The 17,405-nt window shown below is 42.5% G+C and overlaps 1 protein-coding gene across 3 annotated transcripts in view; it reads right to left on the bottom strand.

Moving 5' to 3' along the window:
* Positions 1-17,405, bottom strand: part of USP34 (ubiquitin specific peptidase 34) — a 103,932-nt gene that overhangs the window by 34,963 nt on the left and 51,564 nt on the right. For all 3 annotated transcript variants that reach the window (XM_028725173.2, XM_028725174.2, XM_077925420.1), the window contains 20 exons: positions 15,972-16,071; positions 15,667-15,826; positions 15,120-15,246; positions 14,881-15,028; positions 14,348-14,448; positions 13,226-13,435; positions 12,082-12,207; positions 10,779-10,901; positions 10,602-10,685; positions 10,071-10,157; positions 9,594-9,794; positions 8,906-8,988; positions 7,860-7,900; positions 5,935-6,059; positions 4,878-5,030; positions 3,776-3,880; positions 2,415-2,470; positions 2,203-2,323; positions 1,816-1,999; positions 586-749 (listed from right to left, as the gene is read on the bottom strand). In XM_028725173.2, the coding sequence (XP_028581006.2) occupies positions 586-749; positions 1,816-1,999; positions 2,203-2,323; positions 2,415-2,470; positions 3,776-3,880; positions 4,878-5,030; positions 5,935-6,059; positions 7,860-7,900; positions 8,906-8,988; positions 9,594-9,794; positions 10,071-10,157; positions 10,602-10,685; positions 10,779-10,901; positions 12,082-12,207; positions 13,226-13,435; positions 14,348-14,448; positions 14,881-15,028; positions 15,120-15,246; positions 15,667-15,826; positions 15,972-16,071 (2,499 nt within the window). The remainder of the gene's footprint in view (positions 1-585; positions 750-1,815; positions 2,000-2,202; positions 2,324-2,414; positions 2,471-3,775; positions 3,881-4,877; positions 5,031-5,934; positions 6,060-7,859; positions 7,901-8,905; positions 8,989-9,593; positions 9,795-10,070; positions 10,158-10,601; positions 10,686-10,778; positions 10,902-12,081; positions 12,208-13,225; positions 13,436-14,347; positions 14,449-14,880; positions 15,029-15,119; positions 15,247-15,666; positions 15,827-15,971; positions 16,072-17,405) is intronic.

The raw sequence follows: 17,405 nt of genomic DNA, 5'->3' as shown, positions 1-17,405 counted from the left end.
ACACTGAGGTCAGCACCAAGCCTACAGTGCTAGATTCTGATGAGTAGACTTTGAAAGGGATAAATGTTACACTGAGCATATGAGCCAATCTATGCCACTGCAGTCTATTCTGATTGGCAGCTGTTCTTCAGGGTCTCAGGTAGGCAGGAAGAAGAAGAGGAGTTTGGATTTGATATCCCGCTTTATCACTACCTGAAGGAGTCTCAAAGCGGCTAACATTCTCCTTTCCCTTCTTCCTCCACAACAACACTCTGTGAGGTGAGTGGGGCTGAGAGACTTCAAAGAAGTGTGACTGGCCCAAGGTCACCCAGCAGCTGCAGGTGGAGGAGCAGAGACGCGAACCCGGTTCACCAGATTACGAGTCTACCACTCTTAACCACTACACCACACTGGCTCTCAAGAGCCTTCACTAACACTGATACCCGAGATTATTTTAACTGGGAAGACATTCTGCATTTATTTCACCACTGAACAATATTGCTTCAGACCATTATTCACTGTAGTTAGATTAACTATTTGCCAAATCACTGCACCACCCCATCTAAAATGGAAAACTTGCTTCCTGTTGAACCAGGAAGGTCATACCTTTGCAGTGAAGATGGCTTGCCTGGCTTCCGGTATCATATACAGCTGCTGAATAGTTGATGCCAAGTAACACGTTGCTCCAAGGTTGGTTAGACCCACAAACCTGCACTCAGCTCTGACATCATCATGTGGCCAATAGTCCCACTTGTAAGGTGCATGGGAAGCTGGAAGAAATGGCAATTTTATTTCTTAATACTGGGTTTCAAATAACTGTCTGCCTGATTATTTGTGACAAGTCAGAACGGCCACTGATTGTCTCTTCTCCTAACCACACTATGTTTGGGGTTATACAGTGGTACACTGATTTTCGAACGTCTCGGAAGTCGAACGTTTCGGTTTTCAAACACCGGAAACCCAGAAGTAACTGCTTCAGTTTTTGAACGCTTTTCAGAAGTCGAATGTGCCATGCGGCTTCCTTATTGAGTTTTCCATAAGTAACTGCTTCCGTAAGTAACTGCTTCGGTTTCCAAATGTTTTGGGAGTCAAATGGTCTTCTGGACCAGTAAAAGGGAAAGGGACCCCTGACCATTATGTCCAGTTGTGGCCGACTCTGGGGTTACGGCACTCATCTCGCTTTATTGGCCAAGGGAGCCGGCGTACAGTTTCCGGGTCATGTGGCCAGCATGACTAGGCCGCTTCTGGCGAACCAGAGCAGCTCATGGAAACGCTGTTTACCTTCCCACCGGAGTGGTACCTATTCATCTACTTGCACTTTGACGTGCTTTCAAACTGCTAGGTTGGCAGGAGTTTCCGGTATGGATTACGTTCAAAAACCAAGGTACCACTTTATTTTGAAAGCGGCCCAAGAAACCACATTTCTGCACTGCGAGAACAGGATGCTGGACTAGACGAGCCACTGGCCCCATCTCGCAGGCTCTTCTTATGTTCAGATCCATTTACTGAGCCAAAAGAAGGCACTGAAATGAAAGCCAAATGGATGCTGGCACTGTTCTACTTTTGCTAATTAATACTGAACATGGAACAGGAGAACAACCAAGAAACTCCAGCATTTTCTCAGTTTGGCCAGAAAATGTCAGCAGCGAAGATCTCTCCTTAAAGAGCAAAAGCAAACAGATTTCTGCTTGTTAAGGACTGGATTCTTGCAAGGGGTAAGCAAAAAGGGCACCGTAGCGTTTTTTCAATAAACATCCAAAAATTCTAAGGCAAGGAAAGACACTGAAAACACCCTGATCATTCTCAAATGCTGAGAAACTAACAAAATATCCTTACATTGCATGTGCTGTGCCATAACCCAGTTGTGGAGCAGCCTGTAGTTCTCTACGGAACCTTTTACCATTTCTACCAACAGGTCATAAGCAGCAGCCCTTGAAGAATGAGACTTGCACTTTGGCTGTTGACGGTCTTTTAGGCTTGGCAGCAAGAACAGAAGATTGAAGATGTCTCTCAGAAACTCCTGCAAAATGAGAGAAGTATAACAGCTAAGGTTATATTAATGGCAATTTTGTGTGGTGCTCTACGGAGAAAGTCAGGCATACAGAAGTTTCATGAAATCAATGGGGCTTGCGGTGCAAATTTCCCTTTAACAAGCATAACTGTCTCTGGTTTGCACTCAAGGTTCTGAGCAAACTGTGGTGGGAGAGCAGGTCGAGTTCTTACCTGCCCTTCTCGGGAGAATTTAAAAGGCGGTTTGTGTTTGACTACGCTTGTTGCCAGGCGGAGCAGACCTGTAAGACCATCATCTTCTATGTTGCCATCTTGATGGTCAAGGATTTCTCTGCTGTAAAATGCAAATTGAGTGCCTGTCAGCTAAAACAAACACTTTCCTATTGAAAATACGCCTGAAGTGAACTAGCAAATTTAAAGCTTACCTTCGAATGCAATCTGCCAAATGTCTTGCTAAGGCATCTAAATCAAGCAATGTGGTCTAGAGAGAGAGAAAAATGTAGTTGTAAATATAAATAAATTGGTGGAATACACTGGTTGGGTTATGCAATAAAAAGGTAAAAAGGTAAAGGTACCCCTGCCCGTACGGGCCAGTCTTGCCAGACTCTGGGGTTGTGCGCCCATCTCACTCAAGAGGCCGGGAGCCAGCGCTGTCCACAGACACTTCCGGGTCACGTGGCCAGCGTGACATCGCTGCTCTGGCGAGCCAGAGCCGCACACGGAAACACCGTTTACCTTCCCGCTAGTAAGCGGTCCCTATTTATCTACTTGCACCCGGAGGTGCTTTCGAACTGCTAGGTTGGCAGGCGCTGGGACCGCGTGACGGGAGCGCACCCCGCCGCGGGGATTCGAACCGCCGACCTTTCGATCGGCAAGCCCTAGGCGCTGAGGCTTTTACCCACAGCGCCACCCGCGTCCCAATAAAAAGGTACTATGTGCAATTTTAGTCTCACTTTTGTACAAAGAAAAGGATTTTTTCCTTTGAAAATAAAGTTATAGGGTAGCATTCAATTTTTTCCTTTTTTAGGTAAACTGCCTTGAGGGTTTTTTCCTCCCTACAATTAAGCAGTGTATAAATTTTATGAAATAAATAAATAAACAAATAAACCAGGTGCGCCCAGATTCCTGGGCAAGCCTAGTGGAAATTCAGAAATTCTTCCTTTGACCAGCAGGCCTCCGAAACAGCATCACAAGCTTTTGAAATTCCTTTCATGCAACAGAGGTCTGCTGTCTGGCACAGGGAGCTGTTGTGTAAGAAAAGCAAGCCGAAAGCTCTTTTGGACTGGAGAAACTAGTCATGCTGACGTTTGCCAAGCATTTTCTTAAGTAAGTCTTAGGTAAGCCTTTCCCCCCCCCTCCGATACTTACAATCTTAAGATTTATACCCAATTGGCTGTGCTCAAGCACTGACCAGCTCTGACAAACGCAGTTGAATCCTGCTTGGTTGCAAACCAACAGTGGAGAGCCTTATCTGTCTTAAGCTTGCATGTATGAGAAGAAAAGTAGCAAGTTTTGTTTGCCTGAACGAAAAAGCCCAAACTCACTGGCCTTGTGTGTGTAGTGTATATAGGCAGGTCCCATTCAGACTCCTGAAGAAAGCCATTTTTGTCTGAACGTGCAAAGGAATGGGTCAACAGAACAGCTACGAGGATTGCATTTTTCAGTTCTTGAGGCTTCTTAACCGATGCTCCGAGTATAGTCGCATCTGCCTCAGTTTCTAAGGAGCAAGGTTGCAGGGAGCAACTGGGGGGGGGGGGTTCTTTAATATAAAACCAATTGTACCTACCTGACTAGCATCTTTTACATGTATATTATCTATTAGTTTGCACAGCAACCAGAAATATTCCTTACAGCCAGACTGTAAGATAGGTTCTTCTTCATAATCTTCAATCTGAGGAAATAAAAGTTTGTGTTTTGTTTTATCTATTTTGACCCAAAAAAAACACATTGAATATGATGAAAGGTCAAAACTAGATGGTGACTATTACTGATCTATTGGTCTGGAATGCCAAAAGGTAAACAATTGAGAAATTGGTTTACCTTTGCTAATACGAATAGCGAATCAGTGCTTATGTAAGCCATGCCAACAAACAAACTTAGTTTTATAATTATGACCCACCTATTCCAGGACAAGTAACCACAAAAATTTTACAGCAGCATATACATAGCAGCATATAAGCAGAGGGGTGAAAGGGGAGGAGGGGCATGTCAAGGGGAAACTGACTGCATCAACACATGACATTATAGACCTGGCAGTGACATCCACTGGCAGGATAGACAGTAACAGCATATGGGAAGGCAGGTAGAACAGAACTGATCTTACAGAGCTATGTGTAGGTCCACAAGTACCGTATTTTTTGCTCTATAAGACTCACTTTTTCCCTCATAAAAAGTAAGGGGAAATGTGTGTGCGTCTTATGGAGTGAATGCAGGCTGCGCAGCTATCACAGAAGCCAGAACAGCAAGAGGGGTTGCTGCTTTCACTGCGCAGCAATCCCTCTTGCTGTTCTGGCTTCTGAGATTCGGAATATTTTTTTTCTTGTTTTCCTCCTCCAAAAACTAGGTGCGTCTTGTGGTCTGGTGCGTCTTATAGAGCGAAAAATACGGTAGATGTTACAAACTGGAAAACCAGCAAGACATACAGTCTTTTTAACGGCTGATCTAATCAAAATGCACAAACCATCAGGACTTGGGGGAAGTAGGCAGAGAAAAGCTTGCTCTTGCTCTAGCAACTGCTACTACCCCACCCTTAGAAAGGCTGGACTCAAAAATCTGAGAACTGTGCATCAATTTAATTGGGAGAAATGGTGTTTTTTATTTGCTACACAATACAAATGCCATACAAACGAAGCTGCTAAGCTTCTTGTTTGTTTTTGTTGTTATTTTACCTTGATAGGCTTTAACGCCTGAGCATCAGGAAGAAACTTGAGCAACGTTGAAGCAGCCAGTAGCAGAAAAGATCTGTTTATTGAGTCTCCCCCATCCAAACCTGACAACGATAATTTATACAGGCCATTGCAGGACTCGTGACGAACTGCAGTCTGAAATGAAAAGAGATTGCCATAAAATGGAACCCATTTAAATGAAAACTTTTTTTTAAAAAAATCCACTTTCCCTCTAGCATACTTATGAAAACTACTTTCAACATGTCTGTTAGTTGCTGGCATTCTGAAACTCATCACTTGTGCTAGTTTTATAGATGAGGGGAAAACTAAAGGCTTCCAACCAAGTGCTGAGAGCTAAAGAATCATGCAAATGGAGCAATTTATACTGAAAATCAATTTGCAACCTTGGTTTTGAAAGCTGAAGAGAACGACTACTTTATACCCTAGATCAGGGGTCTGCAACCCGCGGCTCCGGAGCCGCATGTGGCTCTTTTACACCTTTGCTCCGGGGCGGATACTAGCGAGGGGAGGAGGCGCATTGTGCGCCCCGACACTCCCCACTGTGGTGGGCGCTGTACTGGCTGTGACATTGCATGGGGGCGGTGCGTGTGTTAGTCACGCATCGTCCCGACGTCACCTTCCCGGTTTTGTGGCTCCCAGTTTTTTTTTCTTCGGAAACGGGTCCAAGTGGCTCTTAAAGGTTGCAGACCCCTGCCCTAGATGCACAATGAGGGCATTCAACAGGCTTAGGCAACAATCCTATACACACTAATCTCAGAACAAGTTTTATTAAACTCAGCAGATTTCACTTCTGAGTTCTACCCAACGAAGTCATAAGCAAAGTAGGCCCAATGAAATCAATGGACTTAAGTTAGTCCAGTCAGTGGGGTAACTCTGAGTATGACTTACTTGGATACAACCCTTTGAGTGGATATGCCTAAGAATATGTTGTTAATTAAAAAAGCAAATGAGATATATGATGTTAAGACCTTTCAACTGAATTTGGCTCAAGGGTTTGTTAATGTAACTAGAATTATGTTTCCCCACCCCTTAGGCTTACCTCAGGAATGAGAAGGGTGAGTTTCTTTAGCCAGTCTTGTAAATTATCACTGTCTGCTAGGCTGGATTTCACCAAAGAGCAGCAGTGAGCCCAGCTCACTAAGAGCCACATTGAATAGTGAGTAACTAAAAAGGAAGAACCACATACAATTGTTATACATCACACACATACAACGCCATTTCATTTATTTAAAGGCTAAGATCGTCACAGTATATAAGAACAATGACAGCATCTTATTTCCGATAAACTAAATCCAGATTAACACGCATTGCATAAGCTTCCATGGGTGACCAAGATACAATCCTGCTTTTAATGAGGTGTGCATGCCCATATATTCCTATTATTTATTTTCCAAAACACTAGACTGCCGAAGGGAAAAATAAGAAAGGTGGAGTCCTCTGAAACAGAGCTTCTGTATACAATATTTGGCATGTGTCTCTGCCTGCCCTGGGGAGAAGGAGGAGACAATCCATCCCTGGGTGTTCTCATTGCACTATGCTGAGAATGAAGATTTTGCTTAGATGGTCAAGCATGGTAAAAGGGTAAGGCACAAAACCAAGAAGAAAGAGGCATTTAGCTAACAGAAGACATATGACACTTGCAAACACATGGACCAAAGCTTGGTGTGTATTTTCCCCTTTCTTCCAAGAACGCCAGCTCCCAAAGTGTTGAAACCCACTTGACATTTTAGTGCTTGTCAGAAGAACCTGATTGTGCAAAGCCCTCATCATGGTAAAGTTACTGAATTATGGAAGCACTAACATCATTACTTCACAAAAGTCTCCATCTACCAATCTCAAAGTCTGGACAGTAAACGAAACACAAAAATCTACTGGAAGAACTGAGCTCCTACAAGAAAGCTTGCAGTTTCAAGCAAAAACAAAAGCTCTGAAGTGTGTTGCCACAGCTTTCGCCAATCTGTATACTGCAGGAATACAAAAAAACAGCTCCCTTGGATAGATACACACTCTTATTCATCACAGCAAATTGAAACTCAGCATGACACTTATGTTCACATCTGAGCTGCAAGGCTGGCCTTCACAAAAATGAGGTGTTCGCGCCTTCTTGATGGAACTAGCCTAGAAGTTCTTTCCAAGCCTCTTTGGAGCCAATTATTGTTCTCTCCTCCACAGAGCATAGAGAAAACATACAGCAGAAGCCCTTGTCAGGTCAGATAAAGTATCAGGTGAACAAAGATGGCTCTGACACCCTACTATTCCTTGCTCACTATCCAAAGCGAGGGAAAGAAAAATGTTGTGGTCAGCTGCTTGTCCGTGCAACAGTAACACACACCTCAATTTTGCTGCTGCTTCAAAGCAGGCAGGTCTGGAACTGCAGAACACTCCAGACACTGGAGAAGAGCAAGCATGAAGTCACATGAACAACCCTGACACTAAAGCAAGTGGGAGGAGCAGTCTACTCCTGGATAATCTCCATCTTTTAAGTTTCCTAATGGTGCATAATGCTCTATTCTGTGAGCTTTGCTTTCAAATTAATTTCCCCCCTCCACTCCTTTCCATATAGGAGGTTAGAAACCAGAACTAAGTTTGCCTTGAGAAGTGACATGGCTTTTAGATTACAAGCCTGAGGGCAGGTACTGTATTACTTCCTGATTTTATAAGCTGTTCTGGGCTTCTTTTCAGGTTAAAGAGCAGAGGAAAAAATGTTTAAATAAAATAAACTGGAAAGTGCTCGAAATAGCAAAAATAAATACTTCAACACAGCAGCTTCACTGCTCAAGTCTAATAAATGCTCTCCATAGCAAAGGTTTGTTGGTCAGCTCTGCTGCATGGGGAAATCTTGTCTGCAATCCATTACTCATGATGACATGACATATACAATTAGCTATGAATCAGGAAAAAAGATTTTCAAGAATGAAACTGTTATGGGTTTAGTAACCTTCCTGTCTTCATTTATTCACTAACCTTCATGTCTTGACCTATGATCAGCTTGAGCTTTCAATACCCTGTATAGGAAGAAAATCAAGTCAATAAGATCTTGGTGCAAAACTCTATTTTAAAAAAAACCCTTCCGCAAAAATCAAGCAATGAAAAGTGATATTTCTTTTCACTCCTCAAAATATTACTCATTTGTTCTCAGTGGATTATCAAAATATTAAAATACAATTTAGTATGGAGGGTTTTGTGCTCTGCTCCTAATTTTTCCCCAGGATGCTTTTGTGCAATGAGACTAGCAGAGAACAAACTAAAATGCGGAATTTTTCATAACTATGCAAATGCAGGAACTAACTTAAATGCCGTAGTATTTCTAACATTAAATGAGGAGCATAATCCGAGGGCAAAGCAGAGAGGTCACACTGTGTGGCACCTTGCGCCAAGTTAGGAACGGCTGCTGGGAATAAACCCGATTTAGGCCCCCTGAGATACTCAGAGATACTCATGACAGGCAGATTCCTAACTTGGTGTGGGCTGCAACTCCCTTGAGGTCAGCTTACTTCTCCTTGGAGAAATATATTTAGCATGTCTGGAAAATAGCGGACCTGCTGCATCCTGTGCCAGCAATGAGGGCTGTGGGAACTTCCAGGACTCACACCAACAGGGATCAGGGCAAATGGAAAAGCCAAACCAAGTGTCTTCAGCAACCAGAATGATGCCCAACACCAATGCAGAATAGTGGCTAATCGGGCAGCTCTGGGCTAACCTAACGACCTTCTTTCAATCTCTCGAGGCCTCTGGGCCATAATTGGGTCTTCTTTGGCCAGCCTTTGAGCACCAAGTAACAACCAAGGGAGCACATGCAGTTGCTCACTTTTCCTTCAGCTCTTGAGGACTGGTTTGCGGCTCAAGTTTGCAAAATACTGAACTAAAAAGATGCTTTAAAGAAAACCTAAATAGCTTTGTCTCTTTGTAACGTCATAATCCTTTCTGAAACTGGGAAATCAGTATGATGCTTTAATGCAAATATGTATACTATAAATCTTACCAAAGATATTAAAAAAAGGTTATTGTACCTAGGCGCCAGGTTGTCATACGTATAGGCAACACACATAAGTCGCTGTATCAAACTGGTTCCCTGGACAAGTACAAGAAATACCTTTAAAAAAATTGAAGCCAAAAGAAAACAGTTAATGCAACTGCTATCTGAAAATATAACATATTTCTTATGCTTTAAATCAAATCAGAAAAATAAATGTGCTGACTCTATGTATTGGAGTGATAAGCAAGATTCCCTGAACTTCAGCCAGCCATCCAAGTACATTCAAATTTCCTATGTTTTAAGAAAGTATTTTCTAATCTGACTGGCAGTTGCCATCACATGCTGCCTCACCCTTTTTTGTTTGTTTGTTTATTTACAGGAGATGCTACGGATTGAAGCCGGGATCTTTTGCATGCAAAGAGTGGGAGAAACCATAGTATTTGGACTGCTGGATAATGACAAGGAAGGAAAATGTTTTGGGGAGAGGGATTTCAGACTGCATTGAAGTACTAACAAAAATCTCTCTTTTATTCTCTAGGTATGCAGTCTACAAGCAAGTGGACTCTGTCTGTATGCCTGTGTCTGCATGCACACAATGTCTTTCTTAAGTCTTGGGAATGGAAGCCACATAGCTGAAGAATCCAAGACTGAAAGAATCAGTATGCATCGGGATAAGCCAAGTTCAAAAAAGTTTATGTTGAAATTCCTTGTTCATTTCTCACCTCTGTCAAGCGAGGTATATGCAGGCCCTTTGTGTGGTCTCCCGCAGTCTTGCGTGATTTCCCTGGCCAAGTTCTTTTCCTGTGGCTCTCTGCTACTCCAGACCAGGCAAAGACATCGTGATAAGCCAAATCCAGATCAGAAGGATCTACCGCAAACTGGCATATCAACTTCAGCAAGCACGCAAGGCAGTCTAGTAGCCACTGCAAATAAGAAAAGTCTGGATTAGCTTGGCTTTCCTTTGCAATTTGTTCAGCTAACAGCAGGACATTTTAAAAGCAGCGCTATAGGAACACAGTAGAAATTCCCACGGCTCAAAGAGCCCCATACGCACTGCAGATCATAAAGCCCCAAAAACTTCGGAAAAGGACTCTAAAAACATACTCCATAGGCAGAAAACGGCTGACATACATGCTTCCAAAAGCACGCCTATGCAATGCTAACCCATCTTATGATTAAGAATCAGGCATGCCACCTACCACAGTCCATGATTCCTGCTCTTTAGGCTCTAGAATCCCAGAGTTAAAGATTTCCAGGAGCTGCTGAAGCCCTCCAGAAGCAACAAACTACAAGCAGAATAAAAAAGTAGCAGTAAGAGCAAACGAAAACCCCAAACAACTTTGGTCGCAGGATACAAGTATATTTGTGTACATTACTGAGCAACTTTTTATTGACTCAAGAAAAAGAGTTCATGTTTCCTTTTGGTTTTACATGCTTTCAAAACTGCAATCCCACATTTGGTGTCTAAAATGGAAGCAGTCCAGGATCTCTGCTATCTTGCTCTACTACCTTATTTTCTGTTAACTTGTAAAATACTCTACTGATAGGATCATTCACATAATACTTTCACATCACGGTTTCAGCAAGCAAGATGCTTGTTTGCAGCAAGCTAGACCTTTCTCTTAAAATTGTGCCTTCATTTATGCAAGTTCTGAAATGCCACACTAACATCAACAGAATCAAGATTATACATGCAATCACTGGAATAGCTTTCAATAGTAGTATCAAACCTTGCAGCTCCATGTGTTTTTACTGTTTTCTATTTGATCTTCACTCGAGTCATCAGAATCTGGATACAGATCACTGTAACTTCCCTAAAGTTAATGACAAGAACATTAGTATTACAAAAAAATACACAGATTATAAAAGGCACTTCATGCTATGCATAGGAAAAAGAATGGCACTACCGTGGATTCTCGCCTTATTCTTCTGTTGGGTTTTCCAAGAGCTTCAATTATTTCAAGGGCATACAAAAGTTTATGGGCACTTTTTATTCTCAAAAGATCTTTCCAGTTGAACCCATCGTTACCCTTTTAAAAAAGACAGAAGAGTATAACTTGTAAGTGAAGAAATAAGCAACACCAGCACATCAGGTTAGAAACGATGAGCAGTAATTTGGATATAAGGTTTATCAACTATTCAGACTGAAAACTACTGATGTGGACAACATGAAACAAAGGTTCTTGGGTTGTGGTTTGGGGAACGCTGGTGGGTTCTGGTTTTTGACCCTGAAGCAAAAGTGAAATCAAAAGAGGAAAATACTGAAATTTATTCCATAAAACGTATTAACTGCTTGATTGTAATTAAAAACAAAAACAAAACAAAACCTCAAAGCAGTGGTAGTTTCTTTGTGGTTTCTACAGAAGAAGCAACCTGTTTTCAGTTTACTTAAACAAAAAAAATTAAACTGAAACATAGCTTGTGTCTTCCGCAGTCTTGCAGGGAAAACTTCAAAGAAATACTTCACTATGTCCAGGGTTCTCCCCCACTCACACATACATTAGATCACGGCAATAGAGAACAACTTTCAAATATCCTCTCACATGGTGGCTGAGAGGTAAGAAAATACAGAGCTTTTACAGTAACTCAAAGAGAGGTATGTCCAGTTCGGTGCAAGTGTTGCTATAATAAATCAGCGCAACCACCAAAACGTAAAACTGCCTTCACCTGCTATCCCAGGATGTATTGTCAGTGGATCAATAGGAGCACTCAGCCATTTTTTCCTATAGCCTTTCTAGTACAATTTCACTGAGCTTCAAAACTCCAAGCTGCTTTGGCCTGTAAGCATTTGTGAATGCTCTTGCACTTCTGGCATTTATAGTGTTAATATCTGGGTCAGAAGAATTCACCATGCATGATACCATGTAAGCGCAACAGGAATCTCTGGTGCACTACCATCCAGGTACCTGAAGCCACACCATGAATGAACATGCCAATTCAAATGAATGAACATGCCAATTCAAATGAATTTACACTTGAGCTGTTGTGACCACGCCAACAAAGCCAACCCTCTCCTAGACGTGCTTCTGATACTTTTCGTGCCAATACCATTCAACTGGCATTGCCAGAGATGGCACACCAACTGTCATGGGCACTGGAACACGTGACACCAAAATGCCACCAAAAACAGAATGAATGAAGACACCATAAGAGGCTACCAGCATCATGTGTTGACAGATGCAAATATTTAAGGAGTGATGCTTCACTCACCTGTTCATCAGAAATATTTTGAAATGCCTGAAGCATATTGGGACATGTAGGCAGAAGCATCAACAACTCCCAAACTCGCCTGGAAAGGTTTTCTGCATGAAGATGAAGTTCTTCACATTTTATACTCTGTGAACAAGCATACAAAATAGCTCATGTTAAGTCATAATTAATTCAACTTAACTGAATCATGGGATATTTACAACCAAAGATGTAGGGCTACATTCATTTATAACGCTATACCATGGCTTGAGAAGGGGGGTGGTCTGTGTGTGAGGGAGAGCTGAGAAAAGTAAGGATGAGGGTGGAGGAAAAGGTGGTGGTGAAAATGGGGGTGCAAAGGGGGTTGCAAAAAAGGAGAGGAGGCATGGATAAGGGGGTGAAGGTGAAAACAGGTGCAAAGCCAAGGTTACTGAATGAAAATGAGGCTTCAAAAATGGGGTTGGGAAGGTGAATAGGGAGCTTAATTGTTGCATGGGGTGGGGAGGTTAATGTGGGGAGAATGGCAGGGGATTGGTGAGTGTAGCAAGTAGGCACAGCCCATAGTACCTAAGAATTTGATTAAAATTACCGTATTTTTCGCTCCATAAGACGCACTTTTTCCCTCCTAAAAAGTAAGGGGAAATGTGTGTGTGTCTTATGGAGCAAATGCAGGCAGGAGGCTCTGCTCAGCGCTCCCTTTAAAGAGCCGCGTGGAGCGTGTGTGCGGTTTTTGGGGGCTTTTCCCCGAGGAGGGAGAAGGGCAGCCCGTCAGTCCCTTCTCCCTCCTCGGGGAAAAGCCCCCAAGAGCCGCGCTCCCTTTAAAGAGCGTGCGGCTCTTGCTGGCTTTTCCGGGAGGTGGGGGAAGGGACAGAGGGCAGCCCCTCAGTCCCTTCCCCCACCTCCCGAAAAAGCCCCCAAGAGCCGCACTCCCTTTAAAAAGCATGTGTGCGGCTCTTGGGGGCTTCTCCCTCCTTGGGGAAAAGCCTGCAAGCGCCGCACGCACGCTCCATGTGGCTCATGAAAGGGAGCGTTGAGCAGAGCCTGGGATGCATACAGGCTCTGCTCAGCGCTCCCTTTGAAGAATATATTTTTTCTTGCATTCCCCCTCTTAAAAACTAGGTGCGTTTATGGTCAGGTGTGTCTTATGGAGAGAAAAATACGGCACCTCGCTATCTTCCATAGCCACTTCAGCAGGAGGAGGTTTAAAGGAGGCAAGCATCTCCAGCAAATCAAACAGGGTGGTCAGATGAGGTTCTTGCAGAAGTAAGAGCATCGGAATGTTGTCCTTCTGAGGAGGTGGTAAGCAGGATGCGGGAAGCTGGACGCCTTCTCCCTTTCGCTCTCTCCGTGGAGCTCCCAAGGACACAAACACCATCTTGGAATAACAAACAGGGATTTATTTGTAAGAAGCAGCACGTACTGTAATCAACAGTTGCGTAAGGCAGCTTTTCGAAAGACAACTGGCATCCCACCCACCCATCTGTAATGTAAACGAAGCGGTTTCAAGCACCCTATCAAATGCCATCCAAAAGCCTGCTCCTGTAGCCGAAGACGAAAAGCACAAAACATTCACCTGGCAAGGAACAAGTCCGTACGCCAGAGAGAGCCCTTAACGGCAATGATCTTAAAAGTGGTACTGTAAAGAATAATACAGCCACAAGAGAAGAAACAGTGGAAAGTGATTTTTTTATTATTAAAATGATCAACTAAAAGCGTAACAGTGCCACTGAGAAAGATGAAGTGGGTTGCGGTCCACCAACCGTACAGTCTTAACAAAATCAATATGTATGACAATATTATAATACTTCCCTAGGGAAAGATATCTGGTGGTTTAAAAGGGTCTCTGCTCCTCCTTCGGATATAGATGGCCAATAACATTTAAACCTTACTTAAGACCCCAAGGGAAGATACAACCCCCTCCTCAGTGCCCACATCTTGAAAACATGAGATAAAATTGCTTGCATCTTTTAAGTACTATGTTCATAATTACCTTACATCAAAGCATGGCTTTCCCCCTCAAGGCAACCAAGTAGCAGCAATGCTCACTGCTGTATGAAGAACATTTCTATTTTACATGTGAATTAGCTGGAGTAGGAAACTAAATAGACTGCAACATTCCCCTGCTGTCTGCTTTAGATTTTAGGTTTCCCCGAGACCTGTCTCTTGTTTTTGCTTATGAAACTCTGCATACCAGCATGTACATCGATGTTACCGTGGAAATGAAAACCATTACCATGTGACAATGTAAAATGTTGTAAAATGACCTCTTTGATATGTTTGTCACTACCTGCATATCTTTAAAACCCAATTCATGAAGAGTTTTTTCATCGTAGTCAGTTGTTAGTTCATGTCCAGAAGAGATCATTCTCACAGGTCCCATGAGGCCACCTAAAGAAACAGCACAACTTGCTTCACTATTTGATCATTGAGGAAAAAAAGAAAATCAATGGGGGGGGGGGGGTTGATTTGGTTTTATGTGAAATTAATCCTTATGTTGGTCTTCATTCATGCAGGTCTCGACTTGGCTCATTTCCTTTATCAACACAGATCTTTATTATTATTATTATTATTATTATTATTATTATTATTATTATTATTATTAAATAATAACAATATACTAATTTGGAGAAAATATTTAAGAAAAACTAGCATTTGTAGAACAAAAGCTAACCTTGTATGAACACTAAATTCTGTTAAAATCGAAGGAGAAACAAGGTCATCCACACTGCTATTTCCCTTAGTTGTCTTTACTTCAGAAGCACTCTAAATGAGGGGCAAAGAAGCCAGGCTGAAGTTATGTCAACATGCTTTAAATCATACCCGGAAAATCTCCTTTCCGACTGCTTTGGCCAAACTCCTGCAGCTGAGCCTGTTGGTTTAGCTGCTCTTTCTGCAAATTCTCGTACCAATGTGTAACTTCAGCTCTCAGATCGGCTACCTGATCACTCGGATACATTTCAATTGTCATCTGAAACATAACAAGTTTGTTTAGCTGAGAATGGCAGAAAAGTAGGGACATAATAAAATGCTCTTTCGGAAAACAACTTGCTAGACTGTACCTTGTCAGGAAGCCCAGCTGGCTGGCAAACAATTCGGAGAGGCAATGACTGTTTGTCACTCAAGGCTTTTAAATGGCTGCTGATGCCAGTGCCCTCAATTTGCCACTGTCTCAGATGATAAGCAAACCTGAGAAAGAAATAATATTTATCATATAAAAAGGAAATTCACTGGCAATTTGCCAGTGTGGTGTAGTGGTTAAGAGCAGTGGACTCGTAATCTGGTGAGCTGTTCAAAAGAAAAGCATATTTACCATATGTTTGGCAGTGCCCAAACACTGATTTTAATAGGGGGGAAATATCACTGGTTGTGAACTCTCTAGAGCCCCTTTAACAATTTTATTTTGTTTTCACAAAAGAATTATTTTGATGAAGATACCAAAATAATAGTGCACTTACTAACAGCAGCCCATATGACTGTATGTGACAACTGGGGAAAAGATAAACCACCATTAAATTCTATGAGGCTAGTACAAGCACCCTGTGTGACCCCATGAATATCATTAAACAGCAACTTTTATTAAATAAAATTACTATGGACATAGTTTACCTTCTCCGAAAAGCTTCTAAATGAGTCTTAAGCATCAGAAGTCCTCGTTCAATAATGGTGAGGCTGGAGTGAGAATCTTGCTCAAGATTACTGGATGCTATCATTAGGCTTTCCATGCACTTGCTAATAAATTCCTGCTCTTTCTCCAGACCCGTTTTACCTAAAATATGATTTACAAGAAACATTCCGTAAGCGTAATGAAACTTTTATGTCCCCCTAAGAAAAAGAGAGTTGAAGTACGGTATCACTGATACACAACATCGGGCTGAGCAATGCGCAGCATCTTAAACTGAATTATATCATACCATTAATATAATAGGAGTTAATATACTGTATAGCTGCACGGCTCACATCTCCAGACTGTGCTCTTAAAGCAATACCCCAGAACTGGTCCATGCCACACAACTGCAAAAAAAGTGAGAAACTGGGTTATTTCTTTTATACAAATGACCACCCAATCATTATCATGTCAATGCTGTGCTGTACAATATCATGTATCATCTATGTATTTTTCACAATGCAGGCAACCCCCACCCCCCGTTTTAGGAGCGACCAGTATGTACCGTATTTTTCGCCCTATAGGATGCACTTTTCCCCCTCCAAAAATGAAGGGGAAATGTGTGTGCTTCCTATGGAGCAAATGCAGGCTTTTGCTGAAGCCTGGAGAGCGAGAGGGGTCGGTGAGCACCGACCCCTCTCGCTCTCCAGGCTTCAGGAAGCTATCCACAAGCCTTGGGAGTTCCCACTGGGCTCCCTAGGCTTGCGGATAGCAGCCTGCACCCCGCGCCGGGGGGGGGGGGGATATTTTTTTTTCTTTATTCCCCCCCCCAAAAAAACACTAGGTGCACCCTGTAGGGCGAAAAATACGGTATGTGATCGCACACAACACTGAACCCGGAAGTGACCTGGAAACGTCATAGAAGACGTCACTAAAAGGGTGGAGAAGGCTGTTTCAATTGCATGCAATTTCACAGACCACAATCCCCACACAAATTGGGGGTTGCCAGTACCGGTTAACAGAGGTGCTTTCTGTCTGTCCCCTTGCCCCAACTTATTGATGTACTGGTCAGACATATTTGGAAGTAATGCTAAACTATGTTTTGTGATCTATGAAAGACTCTGGGCGACTCCTCCTCTAATACGGCTGTGCAGAGAAGAAGAAGGTTAAAAACTGAAAGTTTCCGCACTGCAGTCTGGAATTATGTCAAAACCCATGCAGAGTGAGGTTAGTTTTAAGTTATGGTTCAACTTCCTTAGCAGCTCCACTTCCCCCTTTTCAGAATCCGTGGCTTCAATTAACAGGACTGAGTAAAAGAAAAATCCCAAATCAACTGGGCAGCTTTCCAAAAACTGATTTCCACCCTGTTTTCATGCAAAGGTCAATAGTAATCATCTAAATTCCCACCCACATTTCAACTCTTTTCATAGGCAAGATACAACTTCAGTCAGTTCCATACTAAACGTATACAAACTACTTTCTTCCAAGGAGAAACAGGATCCTTAGTCCTCAAGAGACATAATTCCCATCTCAGTATCTCTGATAGTTACAACTCCCTTGTCAGATTAAGCTGCTGCTTATCATTTACAGAACAGGAAGTCTTAACACAGGAGCACAGAAAGGTCAAACTGCATTTGCTAAATCGCACCGCTCAACAAATATTCACTAAGTACACTAAATATATCTTGTGAAGAACTAAAGAGTTATGTAAAACTTTGAAAGAAGGGAAACAGCGATGTAA

Source organism: Podarcis muralis, chromosome 3, assembly GCF_964188315.1.
Source record: "Podarcis muralis chromosome 3, rPodMur119.hap1.1, whole genome shotgun sequence".
In the NCBI taxonomy this organism is placed as follows: domain Eukaryota; kingdom Metazoa; phylum Chordata; class Lepidosauria; order Squamata; family Lacertidae; genus Podarcis; species Podarcis muralis.
The sequence above is the reverse complement of the archived record's forward strand: the minus strand, read 5'-3'. Positions and strand labels throughout refer to the sequence as shown.